General features: G+C 46.2%; 1 protein-coding gene across 1 annotated transcript in view; it reads left to right on the top strand.

The window, feature by feature from the left end:
* Nucleotides 1-527: 527 nt before the first annotated feature.
* LOC142574735 (uncharacterized) overlaps nucleotides 528-24,071 on the top strand; it is a 78,618-nt gene continuing 55,074 nt past the window's right edge. The window contains exon 1 of the mRNA XM_075683758.1: nucleotides 528-740. Within this exon, the coding sequence (XP_075539873.1) occupies nucleotides 528-740 (213 nt within the window). The remainder of the gene's footprint in view (nucleotides 741-24,071) is intronic.

The raw sequence follows: 24,071 nt of genomic DNA, 5'->3' as shown, positions 1-24,071 counted from the left end.
GACAGAAGCTCCGGAGGCTGTCCAACTGCAGCCGATTCGTAGGAGGAAAAGAATGGACCGTTTCCTTCTTGTCAACCCACGGTCCGCCAGCAATGCCGGTGCCTTCCACTTGGCGGTGTCTGCATCGGCATGGCAGCTCAGCAGCTGCTGCCACGCCGATGCCTTTCGAAATGTCCGATGCGACGACTGCATGGCTGATTTGGTATCCGTGCAATGCGCCTATTTTTAAAGAAAATCGGTCTGTTTATTGCCCGGGATTCCCACGTGGGCGAGGATCCGGAGTAACAAGACGTCGATGCCGCAGGCTCGGAAGGCGTGGAGGACCAGAGGCTGACCAGGGAGAGGGCGTAGAGCAGCCTTTTGAGGGTACAGCTGCTGTGTGTAGACGCAATGCCCAGGATGGGGAGCATCCACAGCCCCAGAGAAGCATGCTTCTCACGGGTCTCTGGACCCTCCTGACCTGTGCCACAATCGCCTTCACAGCAAGTCGTTCATCTGCAGGCCGAGGTAGGTGACCATACTACGCCATGGTAGCATCCTGCCACCTACGACTAGACGTGCCACCCACACTGATGGCTGCCTTGGGATGCGCCAGAAAGGCCTCGGTCTTGGCTGGGGAACCCGAGGCGCCGACGGATGCAAGGCAGCGGCGCCCAGAGCCTCCTGGAGACAGGCCCGAACTTCAGTTGGGGCGGTGGGGCCGTGGTGTCGCACTATATGCGGAGACGTCAGGAGAAGGCGTAAGGTCACGAACGCGGTGTCGCATGCAGGAGACCAGGAGTATAGGTCGTTGGCGCCACTTAAGAGTTGTGTCAGAGGTGATATAATTGAGTCAAAATTGTGAACAAAGCGTCTGAAGTAGAAACAGATGCCGATGAAGGCGCGGAATTCTTTGAGTGTCTTAGGTTTTGGAAACTCTGCCACAGCGCGAAGTTTTGATGGGTTGGGGGAAATGCCGTCGTGTGATACGACGTGACCTAGAATGATGAGCTTGCGCGCGGCGAACTGTCACTTTTTCAGGTTCAGTTGCAGGACTGCGTTGATCAAGGACGTCAACACTTGCCTAAGGCGAAGAAGAAGCGTGTTGAAATCAAGGGCGAACAAAACGATGTCTTCGAGGTAGCATAAACACGTGCTCCATTTTAGACCGCGCAAGATATTGTCCATCATTCGTTCAAATGTAGCAGGCGCATTGCATAGGCCAAATAGCATCACATTAAATTTGTATGAACCATCTGGAGTAATGAATGCAGTTTTAGGGCGATCAACTGCTGACATCGGGACTTGCCAGAAGCCCGAGCGTAAATCGAACGAAGGAAAAAATTCAGCGCCTTGCAAGCTGTCCAGAGCGTCGTCAATGCGCGGTAGAGGGTAGACGTCTTTTCGCGTTATCTTATTAGGACTGCGATAATCGACGCAGAACCGAATAGAACCTTTTTTTTTGACGAGAACCACCGATGATGCCCAGGGGATATTGGAAGATCGAATGACGCCGCGCTGAATCATGTCGGCCACGTGCTCACTGATCACCTGACGCTCCTTCGCGGAGACGCGGTACGGGCACTGCCGCAATGGCGCGTTGGTGCCAATGTCGATGTGGTGGCTGACGGTTGACTTGCGACCCAGAGTAGGCTTAGCGGCATCAAAAGAAGAACGGAACTGGACAAGTAGGTGAAGAAGCTGGGAGCGCTGCTCAGAAGTGAGGTTCATCGGCAATGAAAAGTGTGAATAAGTCAGGTGATGGCGGAGCAGAAGTGGAAAGTGCACAGGAGTCAGTGAGCTCTGCATACAAAGCATCCGGCACGTCGACACTATAGGAAATTTCTACAAAGACAGATGGCCTAGCGGTCATCCCACCACCACGGGCTTCCTCATCCGCCACAATTCACTTCTACTGGGCCACCTCCTATACGGTCTACCTCCAGCTCCGGTCGAAACCACTGCGCCCTCCCGGCCAGGCTGCTGTGATGCTGCTGGGACGACCCTCTACCTTTCTCACTCCTACCCTCTCTTTCTTTTAATCCCATCTCCCCCACCCTGCTGGCGCTGAGCTGTGGGTTGCAGAAGATAGTGCCAGCATTTCCTCCTTTCCCACAAGAACCACTTCTCTCTCCGGCACGTTGGTGATGAACATGTCATCAAGAGGTTGAACACGGCCAAGTGCTTCGCCGCAAAGAGCCTTCAGGGCTGTAGGAAGCGGATTGCAGACAGCGAAGGAACTGAAACCGGCTGAAATGTCAAGCGTGGCGAAAGGGAGGGGAACGTCTTGGCGGGTTATGGAGAGTTCCGAAGGGGTGAAGAGGACAGCGCCTTCAGAGATAGCGCCACAGAAGAAGGGAACAAGGGCAGACGAGTACGGCGGTATGACCATGTCTTCCGGAAGGACAAGATTAGCGGGAAGAGAAGTGGCGCCTACGAGAGGCGCGTCACACAGGGGCGATAATTCGACTTCAGCACGTGCACAATTGATGACGGTGTTATTTCGCGAAGGAAAGTCTCACTCAAGTATTACGTCGTGAGAGCAGGACTGCAGAACCACGAACTCCACAATATAGAGGACGCCTTGAATAACGACTCTAGCTGCGCATGCTGCTGAAGGATGAACTGGCTGGGCGCTTACTGTGCGAAGAGAAAACCCAGAAAGTGGCGTCGTAACTTCTCGTAAAGCGCGAGAGAGGCGTTCGTTTAGAACAGACACGGCTGCTCCAGTATCAATCAGCGCAACGGTTGGGACGCCGTCAACAGTAAGGTCGACAACGTTCGAAGGCGACAATGGAGGACTTGTACAGATCGATGGCGACGCAGTTGCTGCCTCATGAACTGCGGCGCGTAGTTTTCCTCTTGCGTGGGTGAAGGGCCCCGGCGCATGGGGGACAGCGAGCGGCGACGTGGGGGAGGTGAACGACGTGTAAGGACCTGGCGCTCGGCTGGTGGCCTGTTCGACTGCCGACTAAAATAAGTCTCGTGGAAAGGTTGTACGTCGGCGTAGAGAGGCGACTGCACAAACCCATCAGAGTACAGCATGCGGCGGCGTCAGCGTCGTGCAACATGTCCAGGAATATCGCCGGCATAACATATGGGCCTGTTGTCTTGCGTGCGCCAAGGATTAGCGAAGGCAGGAGCAGGCCGATGAGCGGTATGATGAACGGGTGGTAGCGGCCGAGGATGTAGCGCAACGAGTGGTTGACGAGGAGGCTGCGCGACGACGGATGCGTAAGTGGCGCGGCGACAGGGTACTGCTGATGCTGCGTTGGTAGAGCCTCAGCAACTTGGTAGTCAATAACCCGCCGGAGCGTAGGGGCGAGCTGTGTAGGAGGCTGTTGCGGCAGCGGCTGCTGTTGGGGTAGCTCAGCGAAGGGTAGTAGAGAAAGCTGACATGCAACTTCCGCACGAAAGCTTGAATTTGTTTAAGCAAGGGGGAACGATCAGAGAAGACTGTCATGGAAGAGAGGGCCTCGTCAGCCACAGAGGGGCGCCTGGTCAACTCGCGCTGCCTTCTCAACTTGTCGTAGCGTTGGCGCAAGTTTATGAGCTCTGCTACTGTGCGAGGACTCTTGGCGATCAAGATTTGGAAAATTTCATCGGCGATGCCTTTCAAAATGTGCTTCGATGTGTTATTTTCGGGCATAGAAGCATCCACACGTTTGCATAGGTCGATGACCTCTTCGATATAACTGGCGAATGTTTCACCGGGTTGTTGCGCTCGCTCTCGTAACCGCTGCTCGGCGCGCAACTTGTGGACGGCGGGGTGAGTGAAAACCGCAGCGAAGCTGTTCTTGAACGCGGACCGGGATTGAAAGTCGGCTTCGTGATTTTTAAACCACAGGTGAGCCACTCCCGCAAGGTAGAAGATGACGGCATATAACTTGGTGGTATCTTCCTATCGATTGTGCAAGCTCACCCGTTCGTAGGTAGGCAACCAGTCATTGACGACCTGCTCATCCGTACCGCTCAAAACCGCTGGATGGCATTGCGGGACAGCGCCAGAGCTGGCAACGGATGGTGGCGGCGATGTCGGCTGGGGAGGGTCAGGCATGACGGGAGGCAGAGTCCGAGACCGGAGTTCCAGTGTGTAGATGTTCTTGAATACTGCACACCTCCATCAATTGTAATGGGGTGTATTGAACAGTAAGATGGTAGTGCCTGATCGTGAACGACAAGGTAGGTGACGCAGAGCAGAAACAGCTGGTTGCCCGAACGGCTCACACTCGTGCTAAGTTCTGGCTATGCGTCTGGCCCACTGGTTGCACTGCAGGCAAGGAAAAGACGATCTGGCTGGCCTTGTTCTTGTGCTCTTCTTCTTTATTACAAAGCCTTCATAAGCTACTTTTTTACTGTAATTCTCTGCAGGAAAAAGGTGTCCGTATGAAGACCATATGATATACTTAATACCCGTTTTTTGGTAAATGATAAGGGAAAAACTTCACACTGAAATGCATTGAGCTTGAGTGAGTTCTATGTTTGAAGCTGTTGATCCTTTTTCCCTTTGCGATCTTTGACCCACCTGGTTAGCTAAGTAGACAGAAAAGCTGCAGGAGAAAGGTGGGGGTGCCAAATTAGACTAGTGCCCCAGGGCACCTTTTCAGTCACTGGAGGAACTGCCTGTGGCCTCGTCATCTTCCTTGAGGGCCATGGCCATGTCTAAGAAACTTTGTCTCTACAGGCTGCATAAAGGAGGATAATTTTCTGAGCTAAGTCTTTTTCTTAACCTATTTACGTTGTATTCATGGCTTTGCACCACAAAATTGCCACGAGACTGGCCACTCAAGACACTTTACGTGTATTCAGAGGCTTCTTTCTTTGAAAAAACATTTTATGTAGCACACAATGAGTAACAGGAAATTGTATCGGGAGGCTTTGATATTGTTCTGCAACTTTTCATTGACACTTTTCATTTAATTATTTGAGATATTTATTAACCAATTAAGAAATACGTAATTAGGCAGAATGTAAAAAATAATCCGAGTATCTCCAAACGACGGCAAACAACATTACCTTCGTTTTGTCTAGTTACATCGCATTTACATACTTCAAAGTCTTGGTGCACGATAATTAGGACACCCTGTAGATCAAAAAACAATATTGCAATTTTCATAATCATCTCTTGCGTGTTATTGGTGGCTATGGCTGCTTCAAGTGATTCTTTAAGTAAGGTACAAACAGTTTTAAAGTAAAATAGTTTTGCATCAAGGGCGTGTAATCTAGATAATCAAGCAAAAGGTCAAGTTGTGTTCACCATTAAGATGCTTAACTAAGAAGCTACAGGAAAAGAAAACGGGACACACCTAATAAACAATTCAAAATTTGAAGATCTGAACTGAACAAGAAACCAGTTTTTGAAAATGCAGAAAAAAGCCACGAGCTTACGTCGAGTACACCCTTGCTATGTACTCCAAGTGAAGTTGTTACCACAATGCTTGGGCATCATATCATATCAACAACTTTGAGCAGAATATTAACACCACTAAATGAACTGACCTTTGAAAATTCTCGATCTGAAATCCTCAACGACTTGCTCTGGCGTTTAATCCGTCGAGCTCAGTCTGCATTCTCAAAAGCTGGCTCTCGGCCATAATTTCTCTAAACGCAACATCAGCTTAAGTCTCAAGATAGGGTTGACCTGTAGATAAAGTGGATAATGCATGGCAAACATCATTAACACTCTTACATATTAACCAGAGGGTTCACTCATGTAGCCACGAAATTATGTGACGTAGACACATAATATATTGAAGCTGGTTTCGTGAAGTGTTTCATGCTTCCAAGACTTCTTCTCCAGTTATGAAAGCTGTCTCCACTAACTAAATAAGCGAGGAGAATAAAAAAAAAACTTAAATATGCTAAAAATGCATTGGCCATTTGCAAGTAACCAGCAGTCCTTTTGGGCTCCTAGGTTGCCTGGTGCCAATCTACTATGCCGCAGTGTTTGCGTTGCCCACTACAGCCACTTTAAAATGCAATGTGTTCAGAGGCCTTTCCCTCTGTTTTTATGCTTCGGAAACAGTTTACTATATGTTCAGTTGGCGTCGAGAAAGGGGACAGAAAACACTGCGCACCACTGATTTCTAATGTGTTTTGCTGGATGCAGCACGCCGCACCGGCTGCAGGTGAAGCCAATGGAAATACGGTGTCGTGCTGTCGCTTGTCCTGGAAGCAGGGCGTATGGTGGACTAACTAGTACGTGCAATCAGACAATATTGCTGCCGTAAAAATTTTTCTTTGTGGTTTGTCACATTTTAAGAGGTGTTGGCTATACATGTCTGGTAAGCGTTTTTATGACAATCTGGACCCGCATACGCGTGTTCTCTGACATCGTTTTTTCTCATTTACCAGTGCTTCCATTGTACGGCACTTATGTTAGCGACACTGTGGACACTGCAATGGTAAAATTCTGGACACATCGCAACACTGATCTGGCCTGCTTGAGTAGTTTATGGAACATCAGGCAGGCATTTTAGGGGGATAAACGCCACACACCCATGCAGACGAAGTGTTGCTGCAAAGTTGTGAAGCGCGAACTTCCGGGACAAGGTTGGCTTCAGTCGAGGGCGCTTGATGTGCTGTCCTCCCTTGTACTAGAGATCAGTGGTGCGGACCCTTTTATACTGGCCTTCCTCTCTGGTCTGAACCTTGGCAACAGCTTCTACTTTACTTTTTTGAACCTGAAACATGTGCAGACAAAATTACATCACTGTGCGTTAATTGTATGGCTTTATTTTTCTACACACTCTATCAAATCATTAAAAAAATACAGTTCGCACATTTTTACTACTGTATATAGGCAGTCTAGCTGCTAGACATGTGAAACGTGACCATCCCTTTGACATAATGCAACAATAGAAGCATACACTGGAAAGCTACACTAAAATTTAAATTTATGTGACACCGTATGAGCATACAGCATGCTTACTGCATGCTCTAGCCCTCTGTCAAGTAAAAGTTAATTGTCAATCGTTTATGGTATATTTCTACTTATTTTGAGTCGCCAAAATGTACAATAAATGTCCCAAGTTTACACATTGTTTGCGTTTGATTGCCTATGTGATCCATGTAGTGCATTAGTTTGCCTTCTTTACCCTTGTACAGTGCTGAATGTGGTTTTTTGGATTCTGTCGCATGAGTGCGATCTTGTGATCGGATGTTGGTGGTTCCTGCACATGGTGCTCAATGCGCATCTTCTTCTAGATTCCGCTGTCTATAAAGTGATGTCAGTTGAGAATAGCGCCTTGTCCTGGTCGTCTTTGTTGTGTCCGTTGTTTTCCGCTGAACAAAGCAATTATGTATTCCTTGTGTGTGTTTGAAGACATCTCCACACGCAGTAGCGATTCCAGTATTGCTGCCCAGTGGTTTAGTTCGCGGCAGTTTGAAGTGCCACAAAATATAAGGAGAGAAAACTGCATTATAGTCTTTTTGCAAACAAGAATATCACGTGAAGGGCATTCCGATGCCACAAACTATAGAAAAAGAATCTTGCATTATATTCATGCAAATTGGTAAGCTCCATGACACGTAAAACACGATAAATTTTCATGACGCATCACTGTGCAGGGTTTTGTAGACAAAGTCAAATATATTTATTGCAAATATCACACTATGATAGTACACAATGATGGTAATCTGTGATAATATAAAAGGTGTGGCCTTAATGTTACAACAAAAGTTGACATTACCTAATATTAGCCCTGTAAATTTTAGCATGCAGGGACACCACTTGGTTAAACAACAGTGATGTAATGTCTATGTGTACACGTATTACCCATGCATTTCTGCCATTGTCCAAATTGCAAAATGAATGGGTAATACTTGTATACATAGATATTACATTACTATTCTTTAACCATGTGGTTAAACTATGCCTGCCTCATACAAGATTAGAACTAAAGCATAAATTATATATAGTCTCGATAACAGTAACACCTCATTTGAACTTCACAGTAAGTAAACGTCTGTTGATGCCAGTCTCCCCGAATGCTGAACCATGCTGCATGCTTTACAGAGAAATTATGGTGGTATCATCTAGCTCTGAAGCTATTCAGGACTGCAGCATTGTAGAAGACATCTACAAATGTCCCGTTTCATGTATACCAGCCTGACTAGCTTGCACATCTTACCAAGTGCAAATTAAGATTACTTCTCCTTGTTTAGCATTTTTCCCTTCTAGACCACAATCCAATGACATCAATATATTAACATATCAACTCAGAGAACCTAATTTGGCTTATATATCAACACCTTCGCATACTGCCACAGCTGCACTCTGTCATATGTGTTGCAACAATGATGGAGTGCTTATCCACCAGCACTCCAATGTCACTAACAGTGATCACCTACACAGCTAAGTAGATGGTCATGATTCAGGTAGCAAATAGCTAAGAGAAAAAAATACACTCACTTTGAGAGCTACAATACTTCGATAACTTGAGACAGATGGACCCATTGCAGGTAGCAGACCTCTTCTCAGCTCCAGCAGAACAACAGTAACTTGCCTTTCAGTAAAAGAAAATGATTAATTACCAGGCAATTACCAGGCAATAAATCTGCCGGACTGGACGGAATTTACCCACGCATACTTAAGGAAAACACTGATATCTTGGTACCCCCCATCTTATGCAAACTTCTTAATCATTAATTAAAATGTGCAAAGTACCCCTCTGCACTAAAGATTGCCAAAGTTGTCCTGGTATACAAAGATGGAGACCGATCCAACCCGTGAAGCTAAGGACCCATTTCTGTCCTAAGTGTTAATAATAGTATTTACGAAAAGATTCTACCCAATAATATTAGCAAATTCTTAGAAAAATATAACTTACTTTGTCAACAGCAACATGGATTTCGAAAACATCATTAGACATTATTTATTTCATCATAAATTTGTACATCAACATAAGCAAACAACTGTTGGGTTATCTAACGGCATCTGCAGTCCTAAGCCTGACTCAATTAGTTAATATAGCATTACATGAAAACAAACTGGCCGCCGTTGTATTCGTTGATTTAAAGAAAGCGTTTGATACCGTGGATCACGCTATTACGCTCAACAAATTAAACCACTATGGATTTCGCGCTGAAGTCGACAGCTTACTTTCAAGTTACATCGAAAACCACCAACAAGCTGTAGTTATCAATAACATCATATCATCACTTCAATATTTACAGACCGGGGTTCCTCAACGATCCGTTTTAAGGCCCATGTTATTTTCGTTATACTTGAATGATTTGCCGAAGGTCCTAAGTTGCTCTGGTATTTTAATGTATGCTGATGACACTGGGATCATAGTAACATCTGACAACCATGATGATCTAGAAGCAAAGACAAACGCTGAATTGAAAAAAATTACAAGCTGGTTTTTCACCAAAAAGCTAACGAATAATTCAAGCAAAACCAAATATATGGTATTTAGCTCACGAGCAAAAGTGATTGATAGCTTCCAAATTAACATTTTCATTAACGACCACTTACTCGAACGAACACACTCATTTGGGTATCTTGGCGTCATCCTAGATGAACATCTTCACTGGAAAAATCAGATAAGCGCCGTCTGTTCGAAGTTGGCTTCGGGCTGTTATGCCTTATTATAGGCCCGTGATTGTTTTAACACACATACAATGCGTGTCCTTTATTTTGCCCTTATTAACAGTCATTTACCATACTTTGTAGAATCATGGGATTTAACATACAACACTTACCTTGATCCTATCCGGCGATTACAAAAACGGGCTATCCGAATTATAACACAAAGCAAGTATACTGAACCAAGTAAACCAATTTTCCAGTTATTAAATATCCTTCCTTTTGAACTTTTGCGGTCTTTAAAGATAGCGGTGTGTGTAAACATCATAGTAAAATATAACCAACCTTTCAATGCCTCCCTGTTCCGCTCACCTTCTCGACTCACGAGAAACCTCACATATAGTAACTTTAATCTGCCACCGAATAATAACATTTACAGTGAAAATTAGTACAGTTTTCAGTAGCCAAGGTTTGAAATGCTTTGCCCCCAGAAATAAAACTGCCCCGCGAAACAGATAAAGCATTAAGAACATACTTTATGAGCCTTATTTGATCTATGTGACAGTCGTTCGCGGTATGGGTTTGTTGTACCATGTTGTTCATTACAGATCTTTATTCATTGGGCTGTAAAATGCATATTATTTTATTTTCTCCTCATTGTATGCTGTACTTTGGTCTTTCGCCGTCATTTTGGGCTTTCCGTTTTACACAAGTGCTGTGTCATTGCCATAGCCTATTTTTGTTTCTGAACCCCACACTAGCCTCTGGCTATGGGTTCAGTCAGTGTTTTGATGATTTGTATGGCAAGAGTAGCAATAAACTGAAAATGAAAATTGAAAAAAAATGATAAGTTACTTTGTTCCAGCTGAGTATCAATACAATCTGACTTTCATGCATATCAGCTCTCCGCTTTAGTAATACAACTGAATTATTCGTAAAATAGAGTCTATGATGATACCATTCGCTTCTCTTGTATGTCCAAATTTTTTCGGCTATTGGTCAAAAGTATACGGGCTGCACCCACTTCACCTGCCTCTCACGCGACGTTACAAAACCGCAAGAACTCACCGTGTCAAAGTGACGTGTACGCGTTAAACGTGCATTAATATGCCGAGCCGAACTCAATTTTCTTCTGAATATCCGCAGGCTGCCCCGTTCCGAAAACAATAAAACATGGCTGCCGCCGACCGCTTAGGCACTGGCTCTCGCACCTGCCGAAGAATATGGGTTTATCTGCGTGTAATAAAACCTTTTTCGCGGCCGTGTAACGTTGTCGAGTACTTTCGGCACTTTTACGACCCGGTTCTGCCAACTCTTCTCGGCTGATGATCCGTTTTAGCGTCATTCTTAAGCTTCCGTTGCATGCCGTCGCGATTGTCGACGGGCCACCGCAAGGTAAGTGAGGGAAAGCGGACCAATCGCAGACTGCGGCACCACCTTCTTCATCGGGTTATCGATTTTCAGTGCAGTGACTCGGCCCCATCGAGTCCCTCTCCACTTGTGCGCGCTCCTCGCCTCCTGTGGGCCAATTAGATAAGACAAGCGGCTCAGTGTAGGCAACGTTATTCGCTATTGAAGCAAACAAAAGTGACCTCCTATGAACGAGGAGAGCGTTTGATTTGTCTGTTCAGACAGCCCTGCGGGTGACCGCCCGATGCTTGCGTCGGTGGTTACGCAAATTTGACGTCAGGACAGTGGAATAAAAACATATTGGAATAGTTTTGCGTTACAGGGCCCGTTCTCCAGTTATGGGTGCAGAACAAACAGCGTCATGCACAGTTCCATCGTTTTTAATGTTTATTGAATTTTTCAATAGCCTATCGCAGACAACGCAATTCAAGTCCTTGAGCTGGATTATTCAGAGAAGCGGACATTGCTTTCACAAGAAATTGAAACACATATGCAAGTAATTACTAAAACTCCTGGATTCTATTTTGAACTAATTACTTGGGGGTCACATACTGCAACCTATGGATTGTATACGATGATTTTGCAAGGCGCATGCAATTGTAATGAATTACCGGAGTGTGCTAGATTGGAGGTAACCCCCGTAAAACTTGTCGTAAAAATGCAATGTTGCTCCACTTACATTTTTGAGAAAAGGATCGTTTACGCATTAAAGCACAAAAGTACCTGGAATGCCTATGTATTTCATTCCACACTATAAGTAACATTATCTGGAAACTGGTGTCATCTTCAAAATTAAGTACAATTGTATACGTCATGCAAGCTCACCCGCTACAATCCGTAAATTGCAATATGTGCCGCATAAATTAAATAATTAAGAAGTTAAGTAGTGCAAATTTGTTTTTTAGTTTAATATGTGCCCAGGTATGTATTGCTACTAATGTCCGCCTCTTCGAATAAATGAGCTCGAAGACAAGAATTATGCTATCTGCAATAGGCGATTTCTAGAAAAATTCTATATACCTTAAAAGCGATCACGCTGGGTATTCATATACCAGGCACATGGGGGCTTCGTAATGGCGGCTCTAGATGGCATCGCGAGTACAGTGCGAAGCGCGACAGGGGAGCCCTGCTGCAGACGCACCAGATACGCTTCGCTTCACGCAGCTTTGCGATACAATGCTAAAATACTAGTAGCTATACCATAGGCATCACTCGAGAGGTTGGTTCTACCGAAATTTTACCTTCATGCATTTTTTCTTCGTGCGAACTGTCATTTGTCGGCGATCAGAAGTTGAAGCGGTGGCGTGTAATCCTACGCCATGATCACATAGCATATCCGGTAGCTTTTGAAGTGCAGCTTTGAGCACCCCCCCCCCCCTCTCCGCTTTCGCTACTTCAGGCGGTTTCCGAACATGGTGAACGAAGGTAACCTGATCACCGGTGAGATTTTGGTTTCTACAGTAAGGACGTGTCGCTGACGTCACAGTTTTTGGTTCCTTTGCTACCGAACTGGTCGCGTATCTCACTTCTTCCGTTGCCTGTGTCCGTCCCGTCATGACGCTCATTTTTAGTTCAAGCACTAATCCCACTATTTTTGCCGTTACCAGCCACGTACCATCGGCCTGCCGAGGAACGTATACCTGTCAAAGCCGTGCTCTGCGTTGCCAGGCCATATTCAAAGTTTTACGCCCCAACAATTGATCACCCAGCTTGTTATGATCAAGTAAAATTGCGGGCGTTCCTTGAAACCATCCTGTAAGAATAACGATTTTGGGGCGAAAAAAAATTCCTCACTGACAATTTCTGTGGAGCGCGGCGAGATGCCTGTCATTGGTGTTACGAGAAAGGAAGAATTTTCTCGAATGGTGTCAGCTTTCTAGAGCTAAACCGAGATCCCAGTTGTAGCGTCTGTGTCAACTGACGTATGGATCAGTGAGAATGGCACCTTGATTATTAGAGATGACATGTTTTACTACATTGAAGTAACTTTGCTTCAATAACGCTGTGTTCACGCGCGGCGATCCGTTTGCGTTGCAGTAATGTTGCACGGATCTGCAGCGTCTCAGCCGCATCAGAACAACAAGCGACCTTGACGTGCTAACGTTTGCGTACCTCGAACTCTGGCGAGCTCAGGCACAGCCCTTCAAATCGTAGGGCTGCTGTGCTCGAGGACATTGTCTAATGTAGATTGGAATCCGCCTGCCAATAGAGAAAATTTCGCCAAGCTTTTATCCAATAAAGGGCGCCGTGAAAGACGTTAGACCCATATTTTTATCCAGCGCTATTCTGCATTCACCTGAAGAAACGGTCAGGCACATGACAAGAGCAGTTGCCCCTTGCGGTACAATGCCGGTGTCCTTTTCCGGGATGTCTAGAGTGATTAGATCAAGCGATGGTGTTCGCACATTCTTTTCCCTGCACTTTGGTTGGTGTCTTCTCCATTGGCTTAAAGTTTTAGATGGAACTGCATTAGAGTTGGGACTAATGGCCGATTGAAATGGGCCGCGCAGTTTCGGGCAATGCGGTCCATAAGAAGCTGCCTTCGGCAAAAGCAACGAGGGTTATGGGAGTAGCGCTTGAAGCGTAAAAAGGCGGGGAGGCAAGAGAGGTTGCTAAAAAACGCGTTTAATTGGAGAACAATAGACACATTTGTTTCCTTCAACGCAAATAAAAGTTAGAATAAATTATGTATATGAGCGACGAAGAAAGGCAAGAACCCGTAAAGTTAATCTGCTATTATAGGCCCCCTCTCATGCCTTTATTTTAGTTTTTTTAGTTGTGATTGCGTGCGTGAATTCTAGTGGAATTGTTTTTGAAGGCGTGTTTCATCTTAGCTCAAACTATTCAGTCAAAATAGTGTGTTTTGAGCACCAGATAATTTCTCACTTACTGTCTTTGTGTGATTGTGCCCAGCGTGAGTCTTGGCGGCCTATGAAGCGACCAGCATCGCTTTCCTTTCGTGAGTCCTTGGCGACGCGGCTTTTTGCCATGAAGGAAGTGGGACATTTAGACGGCCAGGGCTATTAGCGAGCTGGAGATCGGGAGCGAGAATACCTAGCCCGCCGACAGCTATCGCTTAAACATTTAACCTATGCACTGGTAATTGAAGGGCGAATTTTTTTTTTCATATTTGCTCCATCTTTATCATCGGTATTTGTAATATCTTGTCAGGGCAAGAATACCTCTCATCAGAGTAACATGCCATATTTTCAGATTGCTGAAACTGAGGCCACTGACAAATGGCACCTCTGTAAAGGGGTTTATATTCGGGACGCAGAGCAGCAGCGACAAACGCAGCACCAGCAGCTGGGGCTCAGCCAGAGAGCGAACTAAGTACGGGCCATGCGATGGCAACGGGGATTTTCAGCGTGCAGATCTTCGTCACACTATTAACACTTCGCGTAACTAGAAGAACTGATCGGTCCTAGACAGTGCTTCTATAAAATATATGTAGATTAAGTTACCCATTAGTCCACGTCTATAAAGCACAAGTATGCATCCTTTCAGTCAGTGAATATATTCAGATAAACCTTCTGAGCTTTTAGAAATGGTTTATAAGCCTGATATCTCTTCAAAGTTTGCAAAGTGAAGCAGATCCCTCGCACATTGGAAATTGGTGTTACGAAGTATTTTGATGGCAACTAGGTACCCTCTTTCGTTGTTGTTACCCAAAACGTTGCAAGGTGCACAAATGTCTTTGTGTCAGACGACCAGCTATATATCCGTCGTGAGCGTGTGTGTGACCACAACAAGAAAACGACGGTCACGACGATCACGTTAGGCCGACGGCATGATTTCTACCTTGGCTGTGTGACGCCAGCCTACGACATGCTTAATGCTGGCTTACACATAGGTACTAGACGAGACCTAAGCAAAATATCGGATCGCGATGTTGTCAGAACCTACGTGTGGTGCGGTGTATCTTATAACGACGAAGGCATTTGCACTCCGCAGACAAAACTTTGAAACCTGTTCGACTTCAGCCGATCATGAACCTTGTACAGCATCGAACAAACTGTAACTAGTGTTAGCGGCTACGAGAAAAGTTATAGGAAATTTAGGCCGATCCCGGGAACGACACAGTCTAGCACAACGTCTCAAAGCGCGTGCAGTAAAGAAGATAGAACACCAGAAACTGGCACATGACGCGCCCGCCTAAAAGTGTCAAATACCTAGTTGGCTTTGGTCCAAAAGGAGCATGCGTGCGGTCGTGGCCTAGTGGTTAGAACATTAGGGTGCAGGGCTGAAAGTCAGATATTAGATTCCACTGTCGGTAAAGTATTTCCTTTCATTTCAGAGGCCGCCCCCTAAGTGGAGCGCGGCAGAACATGCTTACCTTCCGCGAAGTACCTCGAATGAGTCAAAGGACGTTTCGGTTTCAAATGGCAGGCCGACAAAGTTGTTGCAGCACATGTAATGAGACAAATGGCGAGTCATGTGAAATGAATAGTCTATTCAAAGCAGATGGCTATTGATTCGCAGTCAATAACAACCGAAACAGAAAAAAAGGAGGAAAGACGTGTAGTCTTCATGCCATTTCGTGGCGCGAGAACAAATTACGCTAAACAGAACAACTGCATTGCGACAGGCCATGTTAATACAACGTGTTTATTGGAAAATGGATATTGCCCCCCGCTGGCATAGGACAAGATCACGCCACGCGAAATACGGTTAATTTATGAGGTGGAACGTGTTCAGAATATTCTCTGCGCACGTAAACGAATATAGGATTTCAGAAGCTAGAGACACGCACTGCCTAACGGAACGATGAGCTGAAACACCACCTCCCACATGTTTTACCAATCTAGCATTCCTGTTTTAATGCAGACATCATGAATACCAGGCGACATAAACCGGCACGTAGTCTGCGCCGGGTGTCCAGCAAGAGAAAGTGGAGCTTAGAACTGCGACCATAGAGAATGGCTCTAATCATGTGGCGCGCTTCTGCGAGGAGAACTCGCAGTGGTTTATTTTCTTCGCCTCCGCGGAGCGCAACGTTTTTGTCGACTACAGCGTTGATTTCCTGCCGTCTCCCAGCTGTCAAACTGTTTCTGTGGGCTGCCAAGCTGAATATTCGTGGTAGTGAAGATTCCATGGAATCACATACGTTCCAGGCATGTCACTGTGGGGCACGCAGACATGTGAGTTCTGCGGAACGTGTTTTGACACTAGGGTATAAAAATGATGTAACCATATAAAGACGTGTCATTTATTCGCGCATTAAAAGGCTATTTGACTGATGTTACAGCCAGTGACGCGGTTACGGTCTGCTTTGTCAGTTATTGTCAAAAAAGTGCGCATAATCAAAGCGCGCGCCGCGTATCCCCGAAGCCAGCAAAGGAGCATGTCGGCCCTCGACGGCTTTGGCAAGAGAGGGCGCATGCACCACAGACAACCAACGTGATCAACGACGACTAGAAACTTCTACAAGGTGCTCCAAGATGCTTCTACAGACTTTACACGAAATTTCTACAAGATGTTTGTTTCTGGCCTTTCTTTCTTTCCGTTTTTACTTTTTGCAGATTTCTTTCCCTACACCTTAGCAGCTAAAGGGAATCTATGTTTTGGTATAATCCCAAGCTATGGAATTTCACAGCAGAATATTCTTGCTGCAATGTTTTAATTTCATCAGTAAGTGGACGAGTTTGGCATCGAATACTTTTTTGCTTTTCGCATGCTGTAGAACCATACCCGGATGCGCTCCCGGACCAACTCTTCCCCACATGGATCAAGGCTCTCTCTCTCGTCCCACTATACGTGGCCCAACACAAAGTCATGGCTCTACGACGAGGCGGACATGGATGCCTTCTATAATTACAACTACAAGACTCTTGCGGTAGCGAGGAGCTTACTTCTGCGACCCTTCTTTCATCTGCACGGACCACTTGGCCTGAATTATGGCGGTCTCGGAGTGGTAAGCATATGTATTCTGTTGTTAGGCTGTACACAAGCTGCGCTTCCGGAAGATTAGTAACTTTATTGTTGCTCTTTTGGACCTTCCCGTCGAGTACGTGAGTTGGCCGACGTTGAGGGGGACTTGGAGAAATGAAGGTTTATTTACGTTATGTACAGCATTAGAAACCGGTAAGATATCAGTAAAATTTTATTGAGGGTCGGCAGCAAATCGTACGTTGCGGCCCATGGCAAGAAGAACGTCTCTGCCTTGCTGATGATCCGCTGGCTTGTAATGCCCTTTAGTCCGTCGGGGGGACGTGATTTTCAGGCACTCGTCGAGCCCGTGCAGCGGTCTCATTTCCATCCAATTGGCGAAACCGTACAGGTGTCGTCATTTTCATCCAATTGTTGGGCCCGTGCATGCGACGTCATGTTCGTCCAACGGGGACACTTCCTGGGCTCTATCCTGCGATGGCCGCATGCGACCGGCGTTGCCTCCTTGCCTGCTAGTCCTTCAACGAAGGACGTTCTAGTGCTGCAAAGCAGCTTAAGGCGGGACGAAGGTCAACCACCTCGCACCATTCCGGCCTCCAGGTACTCTTTCGGGAGGAATAGCCTGTCTGTCGGGCGGCATGGTTAGTATGGTATATGCGAATGGGCGCACCTTAATTGTATTGCGATGGCGAGTGATTACTCTCAGAGAACTTGACCGATGTTAATTGGTAGTCTGCATCTAACATTCTTAGTAGAACCATTAAAAAGCGAAAATAATTATCATCATCATCATCATTTTCCTTTTCATTTTTTGCAAGTTGCCCGACGAACGTCTCTCCTAGCGATCGCCATTAAATCGCCTTGCGCAAGCTGATTTCAAGATATGCCAGCAAACTTCCCGATTTCATCGCACCATCTAGCTTTGGCAGTCCTCGAATGCGCTTTCCTTCCTCTGGCACCTATTCTTGAGCTCTAAGATATAATAGGTTGTCTGGCCTACATATTCTGTGGTCTACAAAGCTGCATTTCTTGCCTTTACTTTAAAGTAAAATATGGCTGGCCCTATTTTCTCTCTAATACACATCGCTTTATTCACGCTCCTAATGTAAGGCTTAAGTGCTTTTATTTGGTCGCTCATTTGATCGCCCCTCACCAGACTTGGCGATTTTAAACAGGCAAGCGCAGTGCTAACGATGCCTGGTGATAATCGTGATTGGAAATTATTAACCCGCGGTGCGCCTTGGGGAACAGCTGAAATTTCAAACCAAACGCCACGCGCCCTTCATGAGGAAGCCCGGTCTCAGTCTCGGTCACTCGATGTCAGACGCACAACTGCGCCTGCGTAATTCTCATTGCTGAAACATCACTTACCATGACGCGTGACTTCGAAAAATGTCATAGGCTGCCGCAGTTATGTGTTTGACGCGTTCCTTCACTGGGCGATATAAAGTTGCTTGTTCTCACGTCGTGCATTCGTGCGTGCAGAAAGCGAAACTGTCTTCAAATGGGCTTGCACTGCGACATTCTTCTTAATATAGTGCAGAATCAGGCAGGCAGCAACGCAGGCCTACTCGTGCACAGCGCGAAGCCATGTAGACACAACAGCGGGCGCACGATACAGTCATCGTAAGAGCGGAGCGGAGCAGAAACATAAGAAAGAAAAAAAAGAACAAGTCAGGATTCGTGTCTTATACGTGGCGCGTGATCCTCCGACTCCAGTATGAGTTGGAGCAGGAAAGCAAGTTCTGTTTCGAAGGCTAGAAAGAGCAAGGGGAGAGCGCGTATATGTTGGCGGGGAAGCTCACCTCCTGAAATCATTAGTTCGTGATATTTCACGCATTTTATCTTATTAACAAAGGAAAAAATTTGACGCAGTTTGGCAAGCAAGCACTTGGCCTCCCGTATTGCACCAGCACTGAACTGTTCAACAAACTGGGAGTTCACAACAACATTTCCGAACTCATTGCAGCCCATCAACGCTCTAAGCTTGAACGGTTCACCCTTACTGAAACGGGACGCTTTATTCTATCCACGCTTGGCTTCACCTACCATCAGCAAGAGGGCCCCAAACAACCAATCCTGACCGACATCCGTAGCTGGATCTACATAGACCCTATCCCTAGAAACATGCACCCTGAATATAACAGGGCCTGGCGCTAAGGTTGGGCCGGAGCTATCATAAAAGCCCTTGCTCACGTACCTGGCGTCATATTTGTTGATGCAGCCCAATATTCCCATTGGACACGATTTGTGGCCGTTGTCACACGCGATGGAGTCCTACACCACGCCTCCAGCGTCACTACGCCCATGCCGAGACGGCTGAAGAAGTGGCCATCGCCCTGACCACTCTAGATCCCACCTGTCACACCATCGTGTGCGACTCTCGCTCAGCCGTCACTAACCTCAGCAAAGGCCGTATTTCTCCGCAAGCTCTTCGCATCATCTGCCAGGCACCACACTCTAAAGACAACATAATCTCCCTAACATGGATCCCGGCCCATGCGGGCCCTGTCCACCCACACCTCCCCAATCTCAACGAGGTCACCCACTCCATTGCGCGAGCCCTAGTCAACCGCGCCGGCGTCAATGGAGATGAGTTAGACACGAGGGACAATCTGACAACTTATAACGACCTCGTTAAGGCCTTTTACCTCAGTCGCCGAACCTTCCCCCCGCCTCACCCCAAGTTCAGCCGGGCGCAGGCTACCACCCTGCGTCTGCTACAAACAAACACGTACCCTTCACCCGCCCGCCTCCACATGATATTTTCAGACGTCTACACTAACCCCAACTGCCGGTGCCGTGGCATTCACCCGGCTACGCTTCCGCATATGCTGTGGGAGTGCCCAGCACAGTACACACAGACTAACACCACGACTCCCTCGTCGAGGTTGCATGAGGCTCTGCGGAGCTCCGCCCTCGACGACCAAATCTGGGCGACCCAGCACACCCGTGAGGCGGCGGCGGGGCAAGCCCTCGGCGTCCCTTCATGGGAGGCCTAGGCCCGGCCATCATAAAGTGCTGGTTGTAAAATAAAAGTTTATTCCTCCTCCTCATTTGGCCCGAATAAAGAAGAATTGATGGCGATATCAAATTCTTGCACAGCTGTAAGAAGTAAGAATCGCACTTCTAGCGACCGTATAATCTTGTACACATTCGCCTACTAACTAAATTAACAAGCAGGATGTCACGCGCGCAAAGTAAAACAAACGCATATTACAAAATAACCGCGGACACTCGCTGCAACGCTAGCGCGCGCAAGAGCGACAGCAGGATCTGGCGAATTGCACTTCGTGCTGTCTATGGTTTGAACTCGGAGTAAGCGGTGAAAACACAGAAATATATTCTGCTTGTTTACAGGTCCTGTATGGAGAGCGTAGAAAGTTTCTGTAGGGTCCTGAGAGAACCGATTGCCACAGCGGCAATTACATTACCCTCTCCACTTGAGCGCGCTGCTCGCCTCTTGTCAGCCAATTAGATAAGACAAGCCGCTCAGTGTAGGCAATGTTATTTGTTTTTCAAGCAAACAAAAGGGACCTCCTGTGAACGCGGAGAGCGTTTGATTGGTCTGTTCAGACAACCCTGCAGGTTATCGCCAGATTCTTGCGTCGGCGGTTACGCAAATTTGACTTCAGGAGATTGGAATAAAGACATATCCGAATAGTTTTACGCTATTTTTGCCATGTTTGCTTTTTCCTCGTAAATCCAAGATTTCCAAAATCTAGGACACCTTGTACCGCTATCTTTGAAGGGTACCAGTAAACAGACCATCCACGACGCCGACACAGGTCTTGAAATTGGTGAAAACCAAGAGCTTGGGAAGTGTTGCGGCGATCGTCACAGAAAGAAGTGTCGTTTCTTTTTTGTTATTATTTCGGTTCATGTCTTCGGAGCTTAACTAGCCCTAAAAAGAAAGAGACCACACACAGGTGAAAATGTCGGTTGTTTGCGTGCTTTAGCTGAATTTGCATAATTGCAGAATATTACTTATCGAGGTAATTAGACATTGGGGCTCTGAAAGGCCATTTTAAATCAATAGATTCGATGGAAATCCCGAAGGTAGACACGCTATGATCGTCAGTTTTACTAACTTGTACACAGCAGCCTCGCCTTTCTGTTAGAAACACAGCGACAATTGTTTGTTGGAGACGATTTTGTGAGCCATTGTTCATAGCTTTTTGGATGGCTAGCACTGCTATTGCCTAGGGCGGGGCAGCGCCTGAAAGAAGTGTTATAGCTGAATAAGATAATAGGGCTCTACATGCCAAGTTCCCAATTTGATTATCAGGCACGCGGCAGGTGGAGACTTTGTTTTATTTTGAGCACCTGGGATTCTTTACTGTGTACTTGAATCTGACTATGCCAGCATTTTTACATGTCACCCTCATCGAAAGGCACCTTCTGCGTATGGAATCGAATTCGCAACCTTGAACAAGGCCATAGCTACGAAGCTACCCCGGCCGGTGCAGGACTGTTGATTTGTTGTAGTGTCACCTAGACGGTTCGGTGCTGTATTGCGTCTTTGAGTCTGCACGTCCTGCGTTAGTTGTGCACTTGACAAATTTGCGCAGTGTTTTTCAGAAAAAAAAATAGAAACGTATCCTTGCGTATATTCAGTTAAATCTATCCAGTTTGTCCGCAACTACTGCGCCGTGCCCAGTATGACATGTCCTTGCCTTCTTACGTCACCTTTCCTTCCCCCGCCCTCCTCCATATACGCGAACTGCGAGCAAACAATGGAAATTCTGTTATTTACTCGTTTCGTGGCCAGGTAGGTTTTACCCATTCTCTGCCTCCTTTCGTAAGTACCTCTCTGTCATTATATCTATCTCCCCTCTTGACTGTTGCGCATTAAAACAAAGCTAAGCACTGCATTTTCTGCAATATATTTGCTGGCTTTCCTGCATAATCAGGAGTCGAGAGGTCATTGTGACGTCGCGATGGAAAGGCCCAACGATCTTCTCACGTTGCCTTTCTTCTCTGCTACGCACCTTACAACCACCTGCCGACGCGAAATGCAAGAAAATAGCAGCAGCCGCAACTGAGAAGTCAGAGGAAGAGTGAAATGAAGCGTCGCTTTAAATAGTCTTCATACATGAAGTCCGTTCCACAACTGACGACATTGCTACGTAGATGCATGCATTAATTTTTGATTATCTCTACGAAATTTTTCTCATTGCAGATTATGGCTCACGAGATGATGCACGCATTTGACGTAGTAGGGATAAAACACGACGAAGCGTACAAACCCTGCAACTCGACCGATATTATAGGGGAATACATTCAAAGGGCCCTGTGCCTGCGGCGGTCGCACAGATCGGTTGTGAGTAAATGCAGCTGTGTATTTTACCAAAATAATTTATTTCTGGAGTTTTGCGTGCCAAAAGCAGTATCTGATTACGAGACAAACGCCTTGAGCGAGCGTGGTTTAATTAGACCACCTGAGGCTCTTTAACGAGCACCCAATGCACAGTACACAGACCTCGAAATGCGGCCGCTGCGCCTGACATTTCATCCCGTGACCTCGTGCTTAGCAGCGCATCCTGAACGGCACTCCACAACCACGGCGTACACATTACCATAGAGGGTCATTAAATTAAGCTAACGCTAACTTTAAATACACAGTGATGACAAGGCAGAACTTGCTTTCTCAGGCGCTTTAGGCGCTTGTGAATGTTACCGAACACTTACACTAAGCAAATGCATAGTCAACCCAAGCCATTAATTACCGTCTTGCATAAAGGATAACATATTAAACTGGCACTTTAAACATTAAGAGAATCGCAATGCAAGAGTACCTTAGTTTTTTTTTTTATTTAACTTGAGCGCTTCTGTCGCAAGATATTCTTCAACATTGATATAGCGAAAGTAAATTTCGCATTCAAGGACATGTATTTCTAAAGTACCTCAAGCTTGAGGACGATGCTGCAGCGCGCTCGAAAGGAAGAAAAAACAGTTTATTGCTGCTTCTTTTCACCAGACGACGGTTAGAGCACAACTATTAACAGCTTTGCTCAAGCTCCGAACAATGTGCCACACGCAGTAATCTTCGTTCCAAAGACGGCGTGACGTTCTACAAAGATGCGCGCATCTGCACGCGAAAATACCAGGCGTGGTGTCAAATTTATGACGGATATCTCGCAGCCTACCGAATGACCGAATGACTATATCATGATAGGCGAAATTAAAAGCCACTTTGCCTATACTATACGCAACATATTTCGAAGTTTTGCATGAGACTAGTTGAGAAGAAACACGAAATTATTCGTTATTGAGGCCGGGTGCGAACTCGGCTTGTTGTCTGCCTTTAGCTCGAAAAGTGCGCTGATTGAACGCTTCCTGTTCGGGAAGTCTATCGCTGAGCTACCCAACACAGCCCACAATACATAAAATAATCTGCAATGAAGCACGAGCCTTGATAGGAAACTCTTGAGGATCATCTGCTTATAGCGTCCTTAGCAGCGCACCGCTGTGAAGTCCCGAGGCCATCGAAGAGTTGCCGACGACCTAATGTGAAAGTTCGAGGGCCCAGAAACTCAGAACACAGCGATGTGAGCTTGGACATGGAGAAACGACATTGGATCTTAGCAGGAGGTCTTAAGAGAAAAGAAAATGTTGATTTTTATTCTTGTTTCACCGGAGAACAGAAAAGGGGAATTCAACTACAATATCCTTAGCATACTTAAAACTCTGTCTGCTTCAAAGTGATTCACTTGTGTTCCTTTGTTGCACGCTGATATACTGACTAGAGGCAGGAAGAGGAAACAATAAACAAAAGAAAAGAAGACAGGAATAATGAAGGTATAGCAAGAGGGGACATACTCTAAAATGAATGAAATCGCTAGCAGTCGCAAGCGTTCGTATACAGTGTGCAGTCGTTTTGGAAAAGCGCAGTTGGACTTTGCGGTCTTCCGCCTCTACTAGTACTGAGGATAAGTTCTCAGGACATTTTCCTTCGAGCGCAGTCTGCCATCCAAGTACCTAATGATAAGCTTCCGGAGCAAAGCCTCGAGCATCCTGGTCTCCATAGGTCTAACGAGTCGCGTTGGCCTAGAAACGCGAGTATTCTTGCTAATCCGTTGTGTTGTCTTTCATATGTTTGTCAAGAGACCCAAGATAACAGGCTGTCTTCTGAGTTCTATTATGTTGAGGTTGCAATACAGAAAACTCAGTCCTGGAGGAACGCGTACCGTAGCATGCTACAGAGTTGCTTGCGTTTAACGTATGTAAAGCGAGAAAAGGTGTTCCAAAGTGTGTGTTT

Source organism: Dermacentor variabilis, chromosome 3, assembly GCF_050947875.1.
Source record: "Dermacentor variabilis isolate Ectoservices chromosome 3, ASM5094787v1, whole genome shotgun sequence".
NCBI classification, from domain to species: domain Eukaryota; kingdom Metazoa; phylum Arthropoda; class Arachnida; order Ixodida; family Ixodidae; genus Dermacentor; species Dermacentor variabilis.
This window is presented reverse-complemented; position numbering and strand designations above follow the sequence as displayed.